This window comes from Theropithecus gelada, chromosome 4 (assembly GCF_003255815.1).
Source record: "Theropithecus gelada isolate Dixy chromosome 4, Tgel_1.0, whole genome shotgun sequence".
Lineage (NCBI taxonomy): Eukaryota > Metazoa > Chordata > Mammalia > Primates > Cercopithecidae > Theropithecus > Theropithecus gelada.
The window spans coordinates 72,695,308-72,716,606 of record NC_037671.1 but is presented as its reverse complement, the minus strand read 5'-3'; the positions used below and the strand labels follow the sequence as shown (position 1 = coordinate 72,716,606).

The window sequence follows — 21,299 nt, the reverse complement described above, 5'->3', positions numbered from 1 at the left end:
TTCCAACCCCTGCTTTAAATCCCTGCAGAAATTAATTTGTAACACTAATCTTAATCTGCCATGAGTTACAGTTATGTATATATTTTCCTGTCACCATCACAAAAACTGTGAACCTGAGGGTAGAGATTGAGCCCTTCTTAGCTCCATAGCCCTGCCCAACACCATGCCTTGCTCATCGTGAAAATTCACACAATTAATGTGTTAATTCAACATTATCTCAAAAAAATGAAATTTGTTGATAATTTTTAATGTAACATCTTTGCTACAACTATAATTAATCATTATAAAAACCAAACCGAAATTGAAATTTTTGACTACCATCTAATTATTTCAATTAATTAATAAAAGCTTCAGTGTAGCAATCCACATCCAACTTAAATTGCTTATAAAAAAATACATTTTCAAAATAATATTTTTATTGTTGAAAACTATTTTTTTAGAAAAAATAGACAAAGGTCATTTGGAAACAAATCTACATGTCCCCCATATCTAAAGAGACAAAGTTATTGGCTTAAATTTTTGGAAAAGCATTGAAAATATTATTTCCCATTCTATTTCATTAAGCTGAACTTACTGCTATGGACTGGAAATAAATATACCAACTTACAGTGGCTGTGAAGTTGAGAGATGGTTTCAAGACTGTAGTATAATCAAAAAATTCAATGATGTAATCATGTTGCTTGAAGAACACATTAGTGCTTGCATTTCTTGCAATACCTTTTTCGGAAATTGCACAATTTAGAAAGCAAAAGTAATGTTTCACCAAAAGCTTCTATCCACCAAATCTCTCCATCTAACCTATTGCCAAACGGGTTTAAAATATCAGAGCACATAAGCCTCGTTCCCATATTGGCTTTGACACTACAAGCACCACACAGTTCTATTATGTTCTCTATGGATCCTTCTAAGCACCACTGCTGCCATTCTACCACAGTGACATGTACAACAGCAGCAAATTAAGGCCAATGAAAGAATAGTCTTTTGCTCTTTCGGGGATTGGCTAACGCTGTTGAAATAGTAACAGAAAGGTCCAAGAAACTAAACTTTATTTGCATATTAAAAGTAAAAACTGTGTAGAAGCAGCTGAGATTTCAGCGAGTTTAAAAAGAAGGTAACCAGCTGAAAATGTAAGCCTTTCCATGTAGTTTTCAGGGGGAAAGAGTAGAAATGGGGAAAAAAAAAAAAAATTACAAAGAGCTATCACATGTGGTTGAAGTAGTGACTTCCATAGAAAATAAGGTCCCCCATTACAAAATCATCCTGCAATTTAGACTAACAGTCATAACAATCTCAACATTAAATAGCATCTTTAGAAAGCCAGTGATGCTCCCAAATGAAAATGCCAGTTATAATAAGAAAGATGATAAAGCAGTGTCACATAAATGGTTTTACCTTCACTTTATTTTTTTTTTTTTTTTTTTTTTTTTTTTTTTTTTTTTTTTTTTTTTTCTTTTTTTTTTGAGGCGGAGTCTCGTTCTGTCACCCAGGCTGGAGTGCAATGGCCGGATCTCAGCTCACTGCAAGCTCCGCCTGCCGGGTTTACGCCATTCTCCTGCCTCAGCCTCCCGAGTAGCTGGGACTACAGGCGCCTGCCACCTCGCCCGGCTAGGTTTTTTTTGTATTTTTTAGTAGAGACGGGGTTTCACCGTGTTAACCAGGATGGTCTTGATCTCCTGACCTCGTGATCCGCCCGTCTCGGCCTCCCAAAGTGCTGGGATTACAGGCTTGAGCCACCGCGCCCGGCCTTACCTTCACTTTAAAGTCTACAAACCTGTAAGTGATTCTGTCACTGTGGCTAAAATTTCTACCGGTCCAGGGGCAGCTAGATCCAGGTGTTCAGAAAGTCCATTTGAAGAATCCATTATATTTTTCATCTCTTCATCATTAAAAGAGAAGTTTACAGATCCATTTATCTGTTTTGTTTAAAAGTTCAGTATTATCATTTTAGCAATTCAAATTTTAGAAATAAAACTCAAACTAAGTCACAAAATATATTAGCTCTAGTACCATTTTAATCACTATAATTGCGTAAATTTTCACTTGTTCAGTGCTAGAAAGCTCTTGATTTTCTTACACTTAACTTTTTGTTAAGTCAATACTAAATCTTATTTCTAGAAAAAATACACATATTTTACCCATCACGTTATAAAATGTCTGCAAAAGTTACCTTAAATATTTTTGTAATATTTTTCTTCTTTCCCCAAAAGGATAAAGGTAAAAATGTAAGTGTTACGTCTCCTTTCACTGGCTTCCCATATGTATACCTGAATAATTATAAACATAGTCTTTTTATGTATCAACTTGATATTGTCAGAACACAATACAAATACTACTTTCAATAGCATACATTAGCAATCCAACATTTTTTTTAAAATTACACTGGGTTGGGCCTGGTGGCTCATGCCAGTAATCCCAGCACTTTGGGAGGCCGAGGCGGACAGATCACGAGGTCAGGAGTTCAAGACCAGCCTGGCCAACATAGTGAAACCCTGTCTCTACTAAAAATACAAAAATTAGCTGAGCATGGTGGCAGGCACCTGTAGTCTCAGCTACTTTGGAGGCTGAGGCAGAACTGCTTGAACCCAGGAGGTGGAGGTTGCAGTGAGCTGAGATTGTATTACTGCACTCCAGCCTGGGCGACACGACGAGACTCTGTCTCAAAATAAAGAAATAAATAAATAAATAAATAATACATTATGGGATGGCAAAACACTAAAAAAAGAAAATTTAAAAAAGAAAAAAATTACATTAAAAACATACTACTACTATAATTTTTTAAACTAAAACCAACAAAAAATGTATTTAATAAATGGTGATCCTGGATGGGCACAGTGGCTCATACCTGTAATCCCAGCACTTTGGGAGGCTGAGGCAGGTGGATCACGAGGTCAGGAGTTCAAGATCAGCCTGGCCAAGATGGTGAAACCCCATTTCTACTAAAAACACAAAAAAATTAGCCGGGCATGGTGGTGGGTGCCTATAATCCCAGCTATTCGGGAGGTTGAGGCAGAGAATTGTTCGAACCCAAGAGGCGGAGGCCACAACCAAGATCGTGCCACTGCACTCCAGCCTGGGCAACAGAGTGAGACTCCATCTCAAAAACTAAACAAATAATAAAAGGTGATCCTTGAAATTAAGCTTCCAAAATGGGAAGACTTTTAACTATAGTACCTTAAAACAGTTCTTAAAACACACTCTGCCCAACCTCTGACCATCTATCTGAAAGACTCCAGAAAAAACCTGATCATAATTGGGAGTGACAGTTTCCTGCCCAAAGATTTTTTAAAGATTACATAAATCTTTCACTCCTAGAAATCATTAACTGCTTGCCCACGAAACTTCACAGCTTTAAAAGATTTTTGAATGTCAGCTGATAGTGCAATCACCATGGTCTATTACTGCATGTTCCGATATCAGCCAGGAAGGTTTATTAGACCGTAGATTCTGGAGCACCAAATGTGCTCATGGCTGTCAAAAATTGATTTTTTGCAGAAAAATTTAAAATAAGAATAATTTTTAAAATCCATAGTACCAAACTTAGTTTCTGGTTTTTGTTTTTGTTTTATTTTATTTTTTCGTTTGTTTGTTTGTTTGTTTGTTTGTTTGTTTGAGACACACTCTCACCCTGTCACCCAGGCTGGGGTGCAGTGGCATGATCTCGGCTTACTGCAACCTCCACCTCCAGGATTGAAGAGATTCTCCTGCCTCAGCCTCCTGAGTAGCTGGGATGACAAGCGCACACCACCACGTCCAGCGAATTTTATTTTATTTTATTTTTTGAGACAGAGTCTCACTCTGTCACCCAGGCTGGAGTGCAATGGCATGATCTCAGCTCACTGCAACCTCCGCCTCCCAGGTTCAATCGATTCTCCTGCCTCAGCCTCCCAAGCACTTGGGATTACAGGCATCTGCCGCTACACCCAGCTAATTTTTCTATTTTCAGTAGAAATGGAGTTTCACCATATTTGCCAGGCTGTCCTCGAACTCCTAATCTCAAGTGATCCACCCACATTGGCCTCCCAAAGTTCTGGGATTATAGGAACGAGCCACCTAGCCCAGTCCAAACTTAGCTTTGTGAGTCAAATATCATTCTCTGCTACTTTTCTTTCTACGTATTAATTTTATCCTCTCTCATTACAGGAAAGTCTTTTCATGTGAAGAAGAGGCAATACATTTTACTGCCAGAAAGCCTTTTTCAAGTACATTTCCTGGGTTGCTTCTATCTCTATTGTGAAATGCTGAGCCAGACATGGAAGTCAATTTTGCTTTGCAGTCTACAAATCATAGCAGTAAATGGCTGCTTCCTGAGTCCATTAACTGAACACAGAAACAGCCCCTCATCTGGATCAACTCAACTCAAAAGCAAATCTTAAAATATAGCATATTCCAAACTAAGAAGAAAAAAAAAATCCACGTTCCAATGTCCCACACTTCCAAATAAAAACAGTAAAGTCAGTGGAAACCCTGGTTAGCAACCTTAGCATCAAATTCACTCATTCAAGAGTCTTCAAAACCTGACTCTACTTGTATCGTGCTAAAGATTAAATAAAAGCAAAACTAGAATGCCAGGATATTGTATTTTAACAGAGTTATATCACATGATAGTAAAAGGATCTTTAAAAACCAAATATAATTTAAAGTACTCTCAGACACAAAAATTTTAATTTTGACTTTAATGTGAAACAGATTTAGTTTTCCAAACACAAAGCTGGCTATAATAATTGTGAAACAAAGATACAATTATTGTCCCAAATAGAACCTGGAAGCATTTGGGGTAAGTCAATCACTCAGAAAATAAAAGCTTGACTAATTTTTAAAAAGCAAATCAGTCCAGGAGTGGTGGAACATGCCGGTAGTCCCAGCACTTCAGGAGACCAACGCAATAGTATCGTGTGAAGCCAGGAGTTCAAGACCAGCCTGGAGAAAATGGCAAGACCCCATCTCTATAAAGGAAAAAAAAAAAATGAGCCAGGCGTGGTGGCTCGCACCTGTAGTCCTAGCTACTCGGGAGGCTGAGGTGGGAAGAGCACTTGAGCCCAGGTGTTCGGGGATGCAGTCAGCTATGACTGCACCAGTGCACTCCAGCCTGTGAGAGAGTGAGACTTCATCACTTAAAAAAATAAAATAAAATAAAAAATAAAAATATTCTAGGATAGTATCATTAACAAAACAAGGAATTTTTTCTCTGAAAGCAGCCATAGCACAAAAAAGGACAAAAAGATTATAAAATAATACCTTCCCTTCTGATCAGTGGTAAACGAAAAAAATAAAAAAAGAAAAAGAAAAAGAAAACATAAAAACCCAAAAGGACAGGCTCTGGAGAACTTCCAGAGACCTGAAAGCATGGAGGTTCCTGGAGGGCAGCGTGCTCAGAAAGGTCATGGAAGCTCCGTGTTGCTTCCCACATGCCTCGCCCAACGCATCTCTTCCAGTTCTTCATCTCTATCTATTGTAACATCCTTTGCAATAAGCCAGCAAAGTGTCTTCCTGAGTCCTGTGAGCAGCTCCAGCAAATTAGTCAAACCCAAAGAGAAGGTAGTGGTAACTCCGATTTACAGCCAATCAGTCAGAAGCATACGTGACAATCTATTACTTGTGAGTGGCATCTGGAGTAGGGGCAGTCTTGGAGCAAATTGTCATCTATGATCTGATGCTGTCTCCCAGTAGATAGTGTCAGGCTTGAATTGAACTAGAGGAGACCCCCTGGTGTCCCCTGCAGAACTGATTGATTGGGTTTTGGTGGGGAGAAATCCTCACCCACTTCTTCCTGACCAGAAGTCACAGAAGTCTTCTGTGTTAATTGTTGAATGTGGATACAGGAGAAACTGAATTTCTTTTTCCTATATCCACAGAACTCCAAATATCTGGCTTTTGATTTGGTATGAAGACCTTTGCTGTGCTACATATAGCTTAGAGCTGAAATCTTAAGGGTCATGTTGCTTATCTATTTGTTCTTTCCTTTTTTTTTTTTTTTTTTTTTTTTGAGACGGTCTCCCTCTATCACCCAGGCTGAAGTGCAATGGTACAATCTTGGCTCACTGCAACCTCCGCCTCCCAGGTTCAAGCAATTCTCATATCTCACCCTCCCGAGTAGCTGGGAGTGTGCCACCACACCCAGCTAATTTTTGTATTTTTAGTAGAGATGGAGTTTTGCCATGTTGGCCAGGCTGGCCTCAAACTCCTGGTCTCAAGTGATCCACCCTCCTCAGCCTCCCAAAGTGCTGGCATTACAGGTGTGAGCCACTGTGCCTGGCCTATTTGTTCTTTCAGTAGGTATATATTGGATACCTACTCCACGGCTGGCACTGTAGTAGGCACCAAGGTGCTATAGTACATAAGACACAGAGCCACGTTCAGAAAGGTGGACGAGCAAACAGCAGCACTGTGTGACTAGTGTTACGAGGGCTATAAGGAGGGTTGGGGGCAAGTAGTAAGCCTTGAAATTACCTATGTAATGGTCTATTAGAAAAAAGCATTTTACATTTTTAGAAGCTAAAGTAAAATGTGAGAATAGAGTTTGGGACAGTAGAGAATGGGCTGGAGTAGAGAAAGGTGGAATGTTTCAAAAGACATGAATCCAGAAAAGAGCCCTGCAAAATAAACTAAAGAATCTGAACTTCACTCTCAAGCTACAAGAGAAGAGTCCTTGAATTACTTGAGGGCAATCCCAGCCTGCACTTCAGAGAAGCACTAGTCTGGAACTCTGATGACGCTTTTTGCCTCAGCAAAACAAAATGCCTTGCGTTGTTCAACACAGTGAGTCAAAAGCATGACAGCCACCATAGATCTGTTGTGTTAGGTGGGTTGGAAGTCTCTGTGTTCATACGATGTGATGTAATGGATAAATGTGGATTATTTACTCATCTGTTAATTGTAATAAGGCAAACTATTCTCTCCCCCAAGAGCTCTATCTCCATTATCAGTGGAAAAAAATAGAATTTAAGTAAAGATAAGTTACCTCAATTCCATGTCATCTGAAAAAAAAAGTGCTATCTATAATATAAATCCCTTAATAACTCTAAGAAAGACACTAGTCTATTGGAAATATTTTAGGACTGGGTCAGCTTGCAAGCAGAGCGATGGATGCAGAGAAATGTAGAGATCTGCCCTATGCTTAATTATTTATTAGAAATAGTCGTTTACTGTCCACTAAGGTATTTTAATAAGCAAAAATTGCCCTAATATTCTGAAGTATATAATCAGCTTTTAGTCAAATAGTCTTATAATGGTTTCAAGTCATATCAAAAGAAAAATGACACTTACTTTGCTACGATGGTACCGTTTAAATGCTTAGAATTCATAGAACAGTATAATGGTGTCTGCAATGTCACTTCAAATTTTGGTAATACTGGAAAAGAAAAGCAAGGGTAAATCTTTCACTATCATCTGCCACTGAACAAAATGAAAAATAAAATTGTTCTGAAGGAGTTGATAATTTGTACGATTTGAACTTAAATTCATTAGAATCCAAATACATGTTAAGACAGATGAAAAGCCCTTTGTTTCACCCAAAACTATAAATCCCTAGTTTGGTCAGCCTTATATAATTAAGGTATGAGGCCGGGAGCAGTGGCTCATGCCTATAATCCTAGCACTCTGGGAGGCTGAGGCAGGTGGATCACCTGAGGTCAGGAGTTTGAGACCAGCCTGGCCAACAAGGTGAAATCCCGTCTCTACTAAAAATACAAAAACTGCTGGGCATGGTGGTGCGCACCGGTAATCCCAGCTACTCAGGAGGCTGAGGCAGGAGAATTGCTTGAACCCAGGAGGCAGTGGTTGCAGTAAGCTGAGATCATGCCACTGCACTCCAGCCTGAGTGACACAGTAAGACTTCGTCTCAAAAAATAATAATAATAATTAAGGTATAAACCATTTTATAAGTACTAATACTATAATTGATATAAAGCACTCCACCAGAGTAAAAAATGTGTGTTTCTTTCCAGTCTATAAAACTTTTTTTCTATAGTTCTCTGACCAAAGAAGCAACTCATATAATGAAAGTATGAGGCCGGGAGCAGTGGCTCATGCCTATAATCCTAGCACTCTGGGAGGCTGAGGCAGGTGGATCATAACAAGGCACCTCACCATTCAATTAACATAAGAGAAGTATCAAAAAAACCAAAGGGTCAACAATATAGGGCAGACCTTCAGCTCCAATCAAGGCTAATGGCCCTGAATGTACCAAGACACTCCTAGACTCTAGACCAGTCTAGGACAGGGAGACCAAAAAAGTCACATGAGTCAACTATGACTCTCCCAACCCCCACCACCAAGGAATTCCAAATGCCTCTTCCTCAAACATCACAGGTTTGCAATCAATTCCCCACCTCCACTATACCTCATGCAACAACATACAATCACCCAGTATACCACCACAATGGGATATAAAGATAGCCTATAAAAATGTTGGTCCCCTATGATTTATTCTTCTAGATCAGGGCTGTCTAAAAGACATAAAATGGGAGCCATATGTGTAATTTTTCATTTCTAGTAGCCAAATTTTAAAAGTAAAAATAAGCAGGTGAAATTAATTTTTATATTTTACTTAACCCCATATATCTAAAAGATTATCATTTCAACAAATAATCAAAATTTAAAAATGGTTATTAATGAACTATTTTTCTTGCTTTCATTTTTCTTGTACTAAGTCTTTGACATCTGGTGTCTCCATTTGGACTAGCCACATTTGAAGCGCTCAAGAGCCACACATGGCAAGTGGCCCCGCTACTGGAGAGCACAGTTACAGATCAGACTTCAGCAAACTATGACCAGCATGAACCAAGAACATTTTTTACAATTTTTAACTGGTTGGAAAAAATCAAAAGAAAAATATTTCATGACATATGAAAATTATATGAAATTCAAATTTTCATGCCCATAAAATGAAGTTTATTGCAGCACAGCAACAATCATGTACATATTATCTTTGGCTGCTCTCATGCTACCAAGGCAAAGTTGAGTAGTAATGACAGACACATATGGCCCACAGAGCCTGAGATATTACTACCTGCATATTATAATTTCTACTGCCTAAATAAAACCCAATCTCAAAAAGAAGCTCAAATCAAATGAAGAACTCCATGTGTAACCTCAAAATAACTACTCAAATTATAACTAATACTAAGATCCTATGCTTTCACTCTCATCTCTCATTCCTCTCCATTCACCAACAAAATAGATGGGTCCCACTGTTTTTATCTATGGGTTTCTAACTGATATTGTAAGTATGGCACCTGCAAGAAAAGGATTTACCTGAGAAACAGACCATCTTTACCAATGCCAATCAAATGAAAAATATGGAAGAGAATTTGTTAAGTATTTTTAAGTGCAACATTTTAAATATTTTATGATCACGACAAAGTAGAAAAATAGAAAAATCATGTTGTGGATAAGAAAAAGACTAGCATAATACAACTATAAGTGATTTTTTTCTACTTTTTTCTGTATAATGAGATTTTAGAAATTTTACAAAGGAAAAAAATATGTTTAGGCCTGTAAAAAACACCAGAATTTTAACTCCATTGATATTTTTACTTCAAATAACACATCTCTTAAACATTTCTCTAATCTCTGCTGAAAGTAACAAATGCTTTTTTCTTCCAAAGTAGGTTGAGGAACTCTTACCATATTCTGAAACCTGAAATGATTGATAATATGTCTGGTCCTATTGGGCAGGGGAAAAAAAAGACAAGAAAATATAAGAGTTTTTATTTATTTTGCTTGCTTGCTTACTTGCATAAAACAATTTAGAAAATTAATTTTTAAATTACATTTATAATGATACAATGAACAAACCTGTTTATTTTCATTTATGGAAGTGTATTTGTAGACAACTGCAGCATGAAGCCCGTAAAATTTCAGGAATTTTTCTTGCCAACCCGTTAGCATAAAAAGGTGACCTATCTTTATAATTCATTGCAGGTCATTTAAACAAACTGCTTAATCTGACTTCCATCATTTGTGAAATAAGAACTAGATTAAACTAGATAATTCAGGAATTTATGAAGCAAGGATAACACAGGTCAAACTAACAAATAACTTCAGATTTGTTTTGGATATCATTATCAAAAATTAATGGAGAAAGTGAAGTTCCACATAACTCAAATACTTGTGAATAATTAAGGATGGAAAATCTTCAGGGAACGACATGCTTCACCTTTCCAATTCCTTGAATTATTTTCTACTATAATCCTTAAATCAATACATCCTATGCTGTTATAATAGATACTGCTAATTATTTCCTTTTCCACAATCAACAAGAAAACATGTGGGCTATTACCGTATCATTTATCTAACTCTTCATATTTCTTCTTCTGTTTTTTTTTTTTTTTTTTTTTTTGAGTCTCACTTTGTCACCCAGGCTGGAGTGCAGTGGCACAAACATGGCTCACTGCAGCCTCAACCTCCTGGACTCAAGCGATTCTCCTGCCTCAGCCCACCAACTAGCTGGGACTACAGAGGCGAGTCACCAAGCCCTGCTAATGTTTGGTTTTGTTTTTGTTTTTTTTTCTTTAGTAGAGATGAGATTTTGCCATGTTGCCCAGGCTGGTCTCAAACTCCTGAGCTCAAGCAATCTGCCCACCTCGGCCTCCCAAAGTGCTAGGATCACAGGCGTGAGCCACCATGCCCAGTCAACTCTTCATATTTCTAAATCGTTCATTCTAATCAAGGTAGCACAATAAATAGAACCTCTCCAAACTGGCTATGTAATTCCACTAATGAAATTTGTATTGTAAATTTAATTCCCAAATTTATCAACTCAAAACATTGAGATGTAGCTATAAAATAATAGCTTTTGTTAACAAGTACCCTTGGTTAATCTAAAGCATCTGTACACCAAGAAGTTATTGTTCAGTCCTAAAAGAAGGCCATAGTTCACTTCAAAATATAAAACAAATATAATCACTAACATGCTAACAAATAAATTGTGTATAAATTGACTTCGACATTGTCATGTAAAGAAGATCCCATCTTTGGTTAGCTGTTGTTGAAAAATAAAAATTTTTTAATAAAAAAGGAAATCTCAAGAAATTGTGTTGTTTTGATCAAAGTCTTAAGGAATTTCATATTTGTGGCTTCTATCTCAAATTGTTTTCATATCATATAGTAACATTATAAATTACATGTATTTGATTCATTTATAAGTTCTAACATGTCATTCTCAAAAGTCAAATCAAGAAGGTAATTTACCTATTATCTGTTTTACTGATGAACATAGGAATGTTAGTCTTTAAGTTAGTTTTTGCTTTATTACTGAGGCCAGCACAGGCAAGACTATGGAATAAGTAACAATTATGATGTTTCTGTTTCTCAAGTTTCATTCGCATAGCAAACATTAACTGAGTAAATACGACATGCAAAACACCATCTGAGGCTCTATAAATCACAGTCCTCAGCATTAGAGGGTCTAGTGGTGGAGACAGACATAGTCAAGAACGATAATTCAAGACTGACAGGGTCCTGGGGTTTCATGCACTGTGTTTTTGCTCTAACTCTTGCCTATTCTTGACTTACATGTACTTCCATCCCTCCCCATTTTCCAGGGCTTAGCTTAAATATTGCTACTTCATTTTTTTATCATTTTGTATCCCTCATAGTTTGACCCTTGAGGTGTCAACCTAGTACAAAATAAGTGCTCAATAAATGTGTGTTTGATTAAATAAAAATTATTGGCTTTTACAAATATAGGAAATCAACTTACTTATTTGAGCCTACTTAAAACAACAGCCTGAAACTAAGTTTTAGGTCATCATTTGTTTAACACACAAGTAGTTTACATTAGATTATATTTGAAATGAATTTCATCTCCCCTCCTCCTCCTACACTGCCAGTCCCTGATCAGTCCTGGATTTTCCATCTTTCCATTGACCGTCTCCATCCCCTCACTCGGTCTCTAAACTCTCTTGTCTTTTGTTCTCTTGTTACTCCTAAATATCTCTCTGACCCCTTCCTTGTTTCCTTTATGCACCTGTTTCTGATCCTTAAATGTTAGCCTTTCCCATGCTGAGCCCTCTTCCCACTCTTCAGGGTTTTAACTGCCATTTCTAGCATAAAGATACCTAAATCCTTATCTCTATCCCAGATTGAGACTCAAATCCACCTGCTAGACATCTCCACCTCAATTTCTGACAGAATGTCCTGGATTTATTGATCTGGATTTAGCCTCTTTCAAATAGCTTTTCTTGATTGCCCTCTCCCCATGGTGGGTTAGATGCCCCTTCTCTCCTATAATATCCTGTCTATAACTCAATCATCTTGCCTAACACAATATATGATAATCGCTTGCTTCGTGTCCATCTCCTGTAAGAGACTATGAAATCCTTGAGAGCACAGAACCTGGTAAAGCATGCCTTCAATGTTTGTTAAATAAACATAAGTATAAATTAATAAATGAGTCCATTCTTGTCCCCAGTCTGGTTCTTACAGTACTCAATAAATCAGCCTCAGTTATTAGGCAGCATCTCCTGCAACACATTAAAATAATCTTCTCTTGAGAAGGATCAAACAACCCTGAAGAGGCAAATGATCCACAGAGTAACCTTAACTCTCTGCCCTTTACGTAGAAGGAACATGAATGCCCCAAGGAGTGGAAGCATCCAGCCATCATAGAAAACCGAAGAACACAAAGGAAGAAAAGTTTTTCTTTTCACTGACATTTTAAATTGTTCCAATAAATCTAGAAAACATTTTGTAAGTGAGTGCTGACAGCATGCTTTCTACTACACAATGTCTTCCCAAGGTGCTTATAAGTAGTAAAATGCAAATCAACAAATAAATTATTTTACTGTCCAAGGGATTTGAAAAGCAGAAATGAGTTTTGTAATGTCCAGTGTATTGTCCTTTAGGCAAACAGGCCATACCAATTTTCAGAATTGATTCAGTTGTTTTAATGAAATATATAATCAAGTACAAAAGACACTGAAATATTTAAAATTAATAATAATTCAGAGAATTAACAGCCATTTATGCCATATATAACCACAAAAACACCGATACTGAGTACTTTCATTAATCTAGAACAGGGATCCGCAAACTTTTCCTGTAAAGAACAGGATAGTAAATATTTTAGGCTTTGCAGGCCATATGGTCTCTGTCCCAACTACTTAACAATGCTGTTGCAATGCAAATGTAGCCAGAGACAATTTGTAAACAAACAAGCACGACTATGTTCCAATAAATCTTTATTTACAAAAAACAGGTATCAGGCTACATTTGGTTTTTCTGCCAGGGTTTGCTAACCTTTAGTTTAAAAAAATGAATAAAATGTATTCCCAAACTGTTCTGTTCATTCTAGCTAACTAAACAAAATTTTACTAAACTTTACTAAAAACTTGGAGCAAAAAATCCAGTCCTTTTGTAGGAAGTACAAGTTTCTCTTACTAAACAATTTTCCTTCAGTTTTGAAATAATTTTATCTGCTTCAAAATGAGTATTTGTGCTAATTGTAGTTCATCAGATATAGTTTATGCTCATTCACTCTGCCAACAATTGGAAAAAGGCTAACCTGAAGGCTTAAATACTTGGGCAGCATGTTTTTTAAGCAAACACCTCCCCAGGCAAGAGAAGCATAACTCATGTCGTCTGAGCTCTTCTTTCCCCAATATGGTCACAGTTCCACGGGGAAAGCTCTCTCCTAAAAACCTGCTCCGAAGCACATGTATTCACTCTCTGTTTCTATTGGATGTAAGCCTGTCTTGATTAGATTTTCTAAACAACTTCTAAAGCAGAAGTAGAAAATAAGAGTCAGCAGGTATTCTTAGCAACCTCTGTAATTTCTCTACCTCTTGTCCCTGAGTTAGTAATTCGTTGTGAGGGTGTATGTTACAGAAATTAGACAAATGAATTTGGAAAGAAAAAACACATTGTTTTTACTACGCTTTTAAGAAGTATGCTATGACTAGAATACAAATTGAGACATGTGAATTACTAAAACCATCTATTTCAGTTACAGAATTTTTCTTCCCTAACCAGGATGCCATCCAACTCTTGAGTTTCTATTTTTAACAAATTTGAAGAAATATAGCATATTCCTTGACCATTAAAAAATACATTTTAAAATGCAGGTCAGTTTCTTTCAACTCTTGCTTCTGGAGTAAAAAGCAATGCCAGAATCAAAACTAAGGTGCTGGTTGGATTATTTATGCTTGTTCATTATGTTCTTTTGTGGTCATTTCAGTTCCCTAATAGTTTGTTTTAGCACTACTCTCCAGTTTCTGGATGTACCTTTTACTTAAAGATTAAGAAAGGCACTGAATTTGTGAGATCTGCACATAACGGGAGGTTAAAAGGGAACTATGTCAGACTCAGTTTTGCATTTGTCCCCCAAGACAATAGATGTCAACTATGTCCACCTTCCATAGGTGAAGGACTACCACATAGCACTTGCAAAGGTGGTTTCCAAAAACTGGTTTTGTAACTCTTAACCCATCACCAAGGTGGAAAGGTCAAGATAAAAATAAAACTAGACGGGAATTTCAGGACAGAGCTTTCAATGAACTAGGAGTGGCACACACTCCACCCTGGGGCATCAGGTAGAGTTGCTTGGCCCTCATTTCAAGCCCTAGGGAAAGGGGCTTCCATAGACAATGCAGACAACTGGGTATGTGTCCCTGGGAGCATCCTCAAGCTGTCAGTGAGTAGGCTCTTGACACACCTGAAAACTCTAAAGGGTATAATATTGGTGCTGACAGTGGAGCTAAGAGTGTGCTATGCTAGAAGTGGTCTGCATCTCCTGGGTGTTGAGGATCAGAGAAAGCATGAGCATTTTCCCTCAACTAGACATGCCAAAAGAGCAAGTCAGCATGGGACTGCTTTCTCTCCTGATCAAAATAGCCTTAGTAGGAATAAGGCAAGCCCTCAGAAGAGGGAAGCTGGAGGTGTGTGATCTAGATGCCCAGGAGCTAAAGATGGAGTTATGAGCTGCCATTTGGAGGAGACAGATTCAAAAGCATCCAGGGTACTTTGGATGAAAGACCACCCAGCAATCTTAAGGGTCCTCCTAGGAATACAGAAAGGAGTTTAGAATAAAAAATGTTAGTTTTTCCATTGACCTCCCAGAGAGGTCTAATGCAGATGACAACAGTATTACATTGAACTACATTAAATTGCCATTTTTGTAGGACAAATATTAGCAAGTTCACATGACCCATCCTTATACATCAGATGAGAATTTTGTTACCCTTACTTCTCTTTCCTCCACCCAATTCAATCTGGAGGAGTCAAAGGCAGCCTAGTGAGTCGGAGGCAGGCATCCGGACCAAAGAAGACCCAAGCTGGAGAAGGGAGCATTTTATTTCATTAGACTGGACATATTAATCACTGAATGTAGACTGTTTGTGTGTATGAAAGTAACCAAATGTGACAGGACCTTTTGTTACCAAAGAGTAACCATAAAAATGATGGGATTTTCCCTGCATTTTATCCAAGGAGTAGGGAAGAATTCATCCCAAAGAACAGGACAAAATGGTACAAGAATAAAGTGGTTTTTACTTCACCTGTCAAGTAATAAATGTACAACCTCACAGTTACACATAAATAACTGGGCAGAAATATGTTAAGTAAGAATAGGAATACCATAACATAAATGAAATTATATTGCTGCTGCCTCCACCAGATAATCATATTAATTCTCTCCTTCTTAGGAACAGAAGTTGTAGACTCTTGTATACAATAGCCTACATTACATAGCTATATTATGTATAGCTATTTATGCACTTTATTGCCCTTGAAATCTGGATTCTGCCTCTCCCATTTCACTGGCACCAGAAGATGCTCGGTATGCCACGTTGCTTTCGTCTAACCACCCGTCACTTTTCTCAGGCCTCACTCTCTTTGAGGCCTCTGCAGCACCTGGAAAGCCACTCTCTCTGAATCTCTTCCCCTCTGCTCTGTGCTTGAACTTGCTGGCTTTTCTCTTCCCCAAAACTGGCTGTTCTTTTCCTATTGCTTTGGATGGCTTCTCTGCTTTTCTCCTAAATGTGATTTCTGATGGCTCAGTCCAAATACATCTAGCTCATACCACTCACCCAAACTGAGCTTCCATCCCTGACTTCCCTAGAACTGATCACGGGTGATTCTCCCAAAGACCCAGTTTGAAATTCTCATGCACCTTTTGCTCCTCTTTCTCCTCTGCCCAATCGAAATCCAGTCACTAACCCTAATGATACTGCCTTTAAGTGTCTCTAGAATTCATCCATTCCTCTTTAATTTTTTCTGGTCTCTTACCACAGTCCCCTATTACCTTTGAACTTACTAACACTGAAGGTATTCGATTACAAGCTAACATTGAAGGTATTCGTATATTGTTAAACAATAATACTAACTCCCTGGTAGTCTCCTGGACTTTAGTTTCTCTCCCTCTAATCACCCCACATGCTGCCACCAACGTGATCTTCCTAAAATGCAACTTTAATCATGTCATACTATTACGTAGAAACTTTCTACTCAAGCAATAAGAAGACAACACATACTGATGATTTTTATTTGTTTGGAAGTTTATGATAAGGGTGTCACACTTTCTACAGTATCATGTTTGGATGTTTTTACCTTATTCATGCATTACTTTTATAATCAGAGGAAAATTATGAAGGTATGATCCTATAACTTTTATAATTTGAGAGACTCATTCACACACATTTTGTTTCCTTTGTCCTCAGAAATTCTATATTGAAATTTGCGTCATTGATTGAAATTCAAAGTAAAACACACAAAAGTTTTTAGAGCTCTCTGCTGTCTACAAAACGAAATATAAAACTTCAGCCTGTTGGCCAATAACCTCCACAGCTCGGCCCACAAACTTTCTCTTCAACTACTACTCTCTACAAGCCCTCCACTCCAGCCAGTGTCTGCTCCCGGCCCCAGAGCCCTGTCAGCCAGCTCAGAGCCCACCACTTCCCATCAAAGTCTTACAGACCCCTCCAGCCCTATCTTGGACTTGTAAAGCTGTGAAGATCCTTAAAAATCCCTTGATCCAAACCGCTTATTTTACCGCTGAGGAAATGGAGAACTGCAGCTGAAATGCCATGCACCCTTGACTAGAGCACAGTACCCAGGTCTTAGGACTCCTAATGTAATGCTCTTCGCATTTGTTACATGAAGCTTCTTTGATTGTAAGCTCCTTGAAAGCCAGGTCTGTGTTGTATCACCTTTAGATGCTGTACTGACTGGTGTTTCTTCCCACCCTCGCATACAACAGAAAAGCTTCATATTTTTAGCTTTCTTCAGATCCCTGCTAATCTGACTATGCCTAAACCTATTGCCTACATAACAGCAATCATGCAATATCCTATTTTTCCCCTCTTTTATTTTTACCATAAAATTGGGAGAGCTTAAAAATAAACAAGAAATCACAATGGAAACATCATCCTGTAAAAGTGTCAGTTGATGTACACTGACCTACTTAGAGGAATGACAGAGTCAATAGGGTATGCAAAATGAGAGAAAATGTTGGTTAACATTTACATCATCCTTTCTTTCCCTTTCCTGTTTACAGTCTAAACATCTGTGGTCTAAACTGTAGTTGCAACGTATTTCTCTTGAGGGTTCAACCCAAACTCAGCATCAGAATCTGCTGTGGTGGGTTTAATAAATAGGTCCAGTTCCTACCCCAGAGCTACTGAATCAGAATTACCAGAGCCGAGGCCCAAACACAACAAATGCATTCATTCATCCATTCCTTCAAGAGATATTCATTGCACCTGAGTGTCAGGTGTAATAGGAATACAACCCTGCACGGACCTTCTGATCTAGTGGAAAGAAGGATATTTATCAAATAACCACATACGTGAGTATATATTACAAATTATGATAAAAGCTGTGAATTAACATTTACAGAGAGTTATGAAATCTGGAGATGAGACGGGAAAAACAGAGTCAGATCAGGTAAGACCCTGTGTAGGCCATGGGAAAACATCTGAATTTTGTTCTGAGGCCAGTGGAAAGTCTTTGAAGAGTTTTAAGCTGGGGAATAAGACAATCCAACCAATGTTTAAATTATTTTTACTGCTGTGTAGAGAATTGGCTGCAAAGGGAAAAAAACTAAATGCAGAGAGATTAAGAGACACTGTAATATCTAGAAACAATATAACAGTGGCTTGGACACAGGAGGGAGAGGTGGAAATAGAGAAGTAGGTGGATTTGAAATATATTTAAGGTTGAGGCAGGCAGACTGCTTGAGCTAAGGAGTTAGAGACCAGCCTGGGCAACATAGTGAAACCCCATCTCTACAAAAAATATAAAAATTAGCCAGGCATGGTGGCACACGCCTGTACTCCCAGCTACTCAGCAGACGGAGGCAGGAAGATCGCTTGAACTCGGGAGATGGAGGTTGCCGTGAGCTGAGATTGCCTAGGTGACAGAGCAAGACTCTGTCTCATGGTTTAAAAAAAATGGAAGGAAAGAAATATATTTAAGGACAAAAGCTGTGGGAATTGGTGAAGGCCTGAATGTGGGTGGTCAGGCAGCATGAGGTGTCAAGAACTCTAAGGTTACCAGCCTGCACAACTGAATGGATAGAGCAATTAAGTAAGATAGGAAATGCTACAGAAGAGCCAGGTGTGGTGGGGAAAGATCATGAAGAATGATACTGGACATGAAGAGTTTGGGGTGCTTTGGAACATCCAAGTACAGATGTTGAATAGGTAGATAGTTTTAAAGGTCTATAACTCAGAAGTGTAGGTCCTCTCAGAGAGACCAATTTGAGACTCACTGGTGTATAGATGGAAACTGAAACCACGTCTTTGGATGAACATCCCTAGAGTGAGAAATGAAAGATGTCAATATGTAACAGAGAGTAAATGACAAAAGTGACCAAGAAGAAGAAACCAAGCAAGTAGAAAGAAATCTCAGAGCCAAATTGGAGTGAGTTGGGGAAATGGAGGCAGAGAGATTAGACAACATTTTTTTTAGAAGACTGGCTAGAATGGGAATGTGAAGTCACTGAAAAGGAAGTACAGTTAAAGTACAGTATTTCTCTATATTTTTGGTTTGTTCAATGAGAAGGAATTAAACATATTAGATTTTGTAAAAAGATCAAAGACAGAAAGAGATCCAGTTTGAAGACTGAGAAGAAACAGATTGTCAACACTGTAAGTTTTCTGAGAAAGTAGAGGAAGAAAGAAGCCAAGGCAGAAATCAGGATGCTGGTCTTAGATATGAAGAATAGGACCTTTCCTGTAAAAAGAAGAGAATAAGCATGAGATGGGCACAGCCAAGACATGTAAATCTGGCAGAAAAAGTGAAAGAAATTCCCATCTGATGACTGTGTTCTCTGTGAAGTGGAAAGGAAGATAATCTGCTGAGTGTGAGGAGGGAGGAATAAGAACCTCCCCAGGAGACAGTTTTTTTCCTGAATCCTGTCTCTCATTAGAAAGGATTACAAATATTATTCTGGTTCTTAAATACCGGAACTAAACACCTGAAGAACTGAAGCTGGTCTATACCTGACAGTCACTCATAGTGATAGGACTTGGGAATAATGGATCTAACCAATGACCAAGACATAAACCATACAAGCCTCCAGTTAGCAGGAGAGTGGCCAGGTATCCAGTGTCACAAGCACATTCATACTCCTAAAACAGTGTTACCATCTGCAGTACAGGGGACAAACTTGTTTCCTTAATGTTAAAAAAGTACTAACTAGAAACATATCCCTTTAAAAACAAACAATAAACAAAAACCACCCATTTAACCCTCTCTGTTCCTACTCAAAGTTGAAGGAATTATGGTTTTTAAAGACATGTAACATGACCACCTTTGTTGGGCACCTATCTCAAGCAAGGGAAAAAAAGCAGCAGCATAGCTACAGCTTCGTATTGAATAGGAAAGTTACCCTTGAGGGAAAATAACTCCATTTCTTGCTCTTTCTCCCCTTCCTCGCTCCACCCAGGGACTTGGTACTCATTTCAGTGCCATCTTCCCCCTCACCCAGGGCTGCCACCACTGTCAGAGCCCAGTGAGTTATCATTTTCCAAAACTCCCTCTATGCCACTGAAAACAAAGCATCGTATAGAACTATACACACATACCATACTAACATCAAATTCTTGCTTTTTATATTGTACTATAATAACATAAGATATAACCACTGGGTGCACCGCGTAAAGATTATATAGGGCCTCTCTGTGCTATCTTTGCAACTTTCTGTGAATCTACCTAAAGGTAAACAGTTATTTTAAAAATTAATCTTCTTGGCTGGGCACGGTGGCTCATGCCTGTAATCCCAGCCCTTTGGAAGGCAGAGGCGTGTGGATCACTTGAGGTCAGAAGTTCAAGACCAGCCTGGCCAACGTGGCAAAACCTTGTCTCTACTAAAAATACAAAAAGTTAGCCTGGCATGGTGGTGGGTGCCTGTAGTCCCAGTTACTTGGGAGGCTGAGGCAGGTGAATTGCTTGAACCTGGGAGGCGGAGGTTTCAGTGAGCCAAGATTGTGCCACTGTACTCCAGCCTGGGCGACAGAGCGAGACTGTCTCAAAAACAAACAAACAACCAAAAAAAAATCTTTGTATGCCTCGTATGACCAAGGTTATAGAGGCTGTGAGGTGACAGCAGCCTAATCCTTAATAGTATATTAATGGATATTAAATAGATCAACCAAGTAACCTACATGCTGGACTCAAATCTTCAATCTAAACACATGGCTGCTGTGGTCAGAATCTGGGACACGGTGGGAACAATCCAATGTGCAAACAAGGTGATCCCTGTGGCATCCACAAGTCATATAAAAGAAGTGGGTATCTTCTCCACCAATGCATACAGCAAGCCCTGTTGACATCTAAATTAAACCTTAAAAGGAGGCCATATTAAAACAGCAATTGCTGGCCACGCCTGTAATCCCAGCACTTTGGGAGGCCGGGGTGGGCTGATCACCTGAGGTCAAGAGTTCAAGACCAGCCTGGCCAACATGGTGAAACCCTGTTTCTACTAAAAGTACAAAAATTAGCCAGGCCCATTATTAGCCATGCCTGTAATCTCAGCTACTTAGGAGGCTAAGGCAGGAGAATCACTTGAACCTGGGAGGCAGAAGTTACAGAAAGCTGAGATGGCACCACTGCACTCCAACCTGGGTGACAGAGCAAGACTCTGTCTCAGAAAAAATAAATAAATAAAACAGCAATTGCTGCACATAATAAATAATTTAATTTTACAGAACTGAAAGTATCAGTAAAATAGTTTCTAGTCTTGACCCTCCCACAACACACTGTGTGAGCCTAACCAGGTCACATCACTTATCTCAGATTCTCCCTCCATAAAGTGAGGAGATGGATCTAGGTGACCTCTAGGATCCTCTATAGCACTGAGA

At 38.6% G+C, this 21,299-nt stretch overlaps 1 protein-coding gene across 3 annotated transcripts in view; it reads right to left on the bottom strand.

Moving 5' to 3' along the window:
* The window catches only part of CD109 (CD109 molecule), a 139,406-nt gene that overhangs the window by 65,265 nt on the left and 52,842 nt on the right, over positions 1-21,299 (bottom strand). For all 3 annotated transcript variants that reach the window (XM_025383238.1, XM_025383239.1, XM_025383237.1), the window contains 5 exons: positions 9,625-9,664; positions 7,264-7,348; positions 2,168-2,264; positions 1,772-1,913; positions 608-717 (listed from right to left, as the gene is read on the bottom strand). In XM_025383238.1, the coding sequence (XP_025239023.1) occupies positions 608-717; positions 1,772-1,913; positions 2,168-2,264; positions 7,264-7,348; positions 9,625-9,664 (474 nt within the window). The remainder of the gene's footprint in view (positions 1-607; positions 718-1,771; positions 1,914-2,167; positions 2,265-7,263; positions 7,349-9,624; positions 9,665-21,299) is intronic.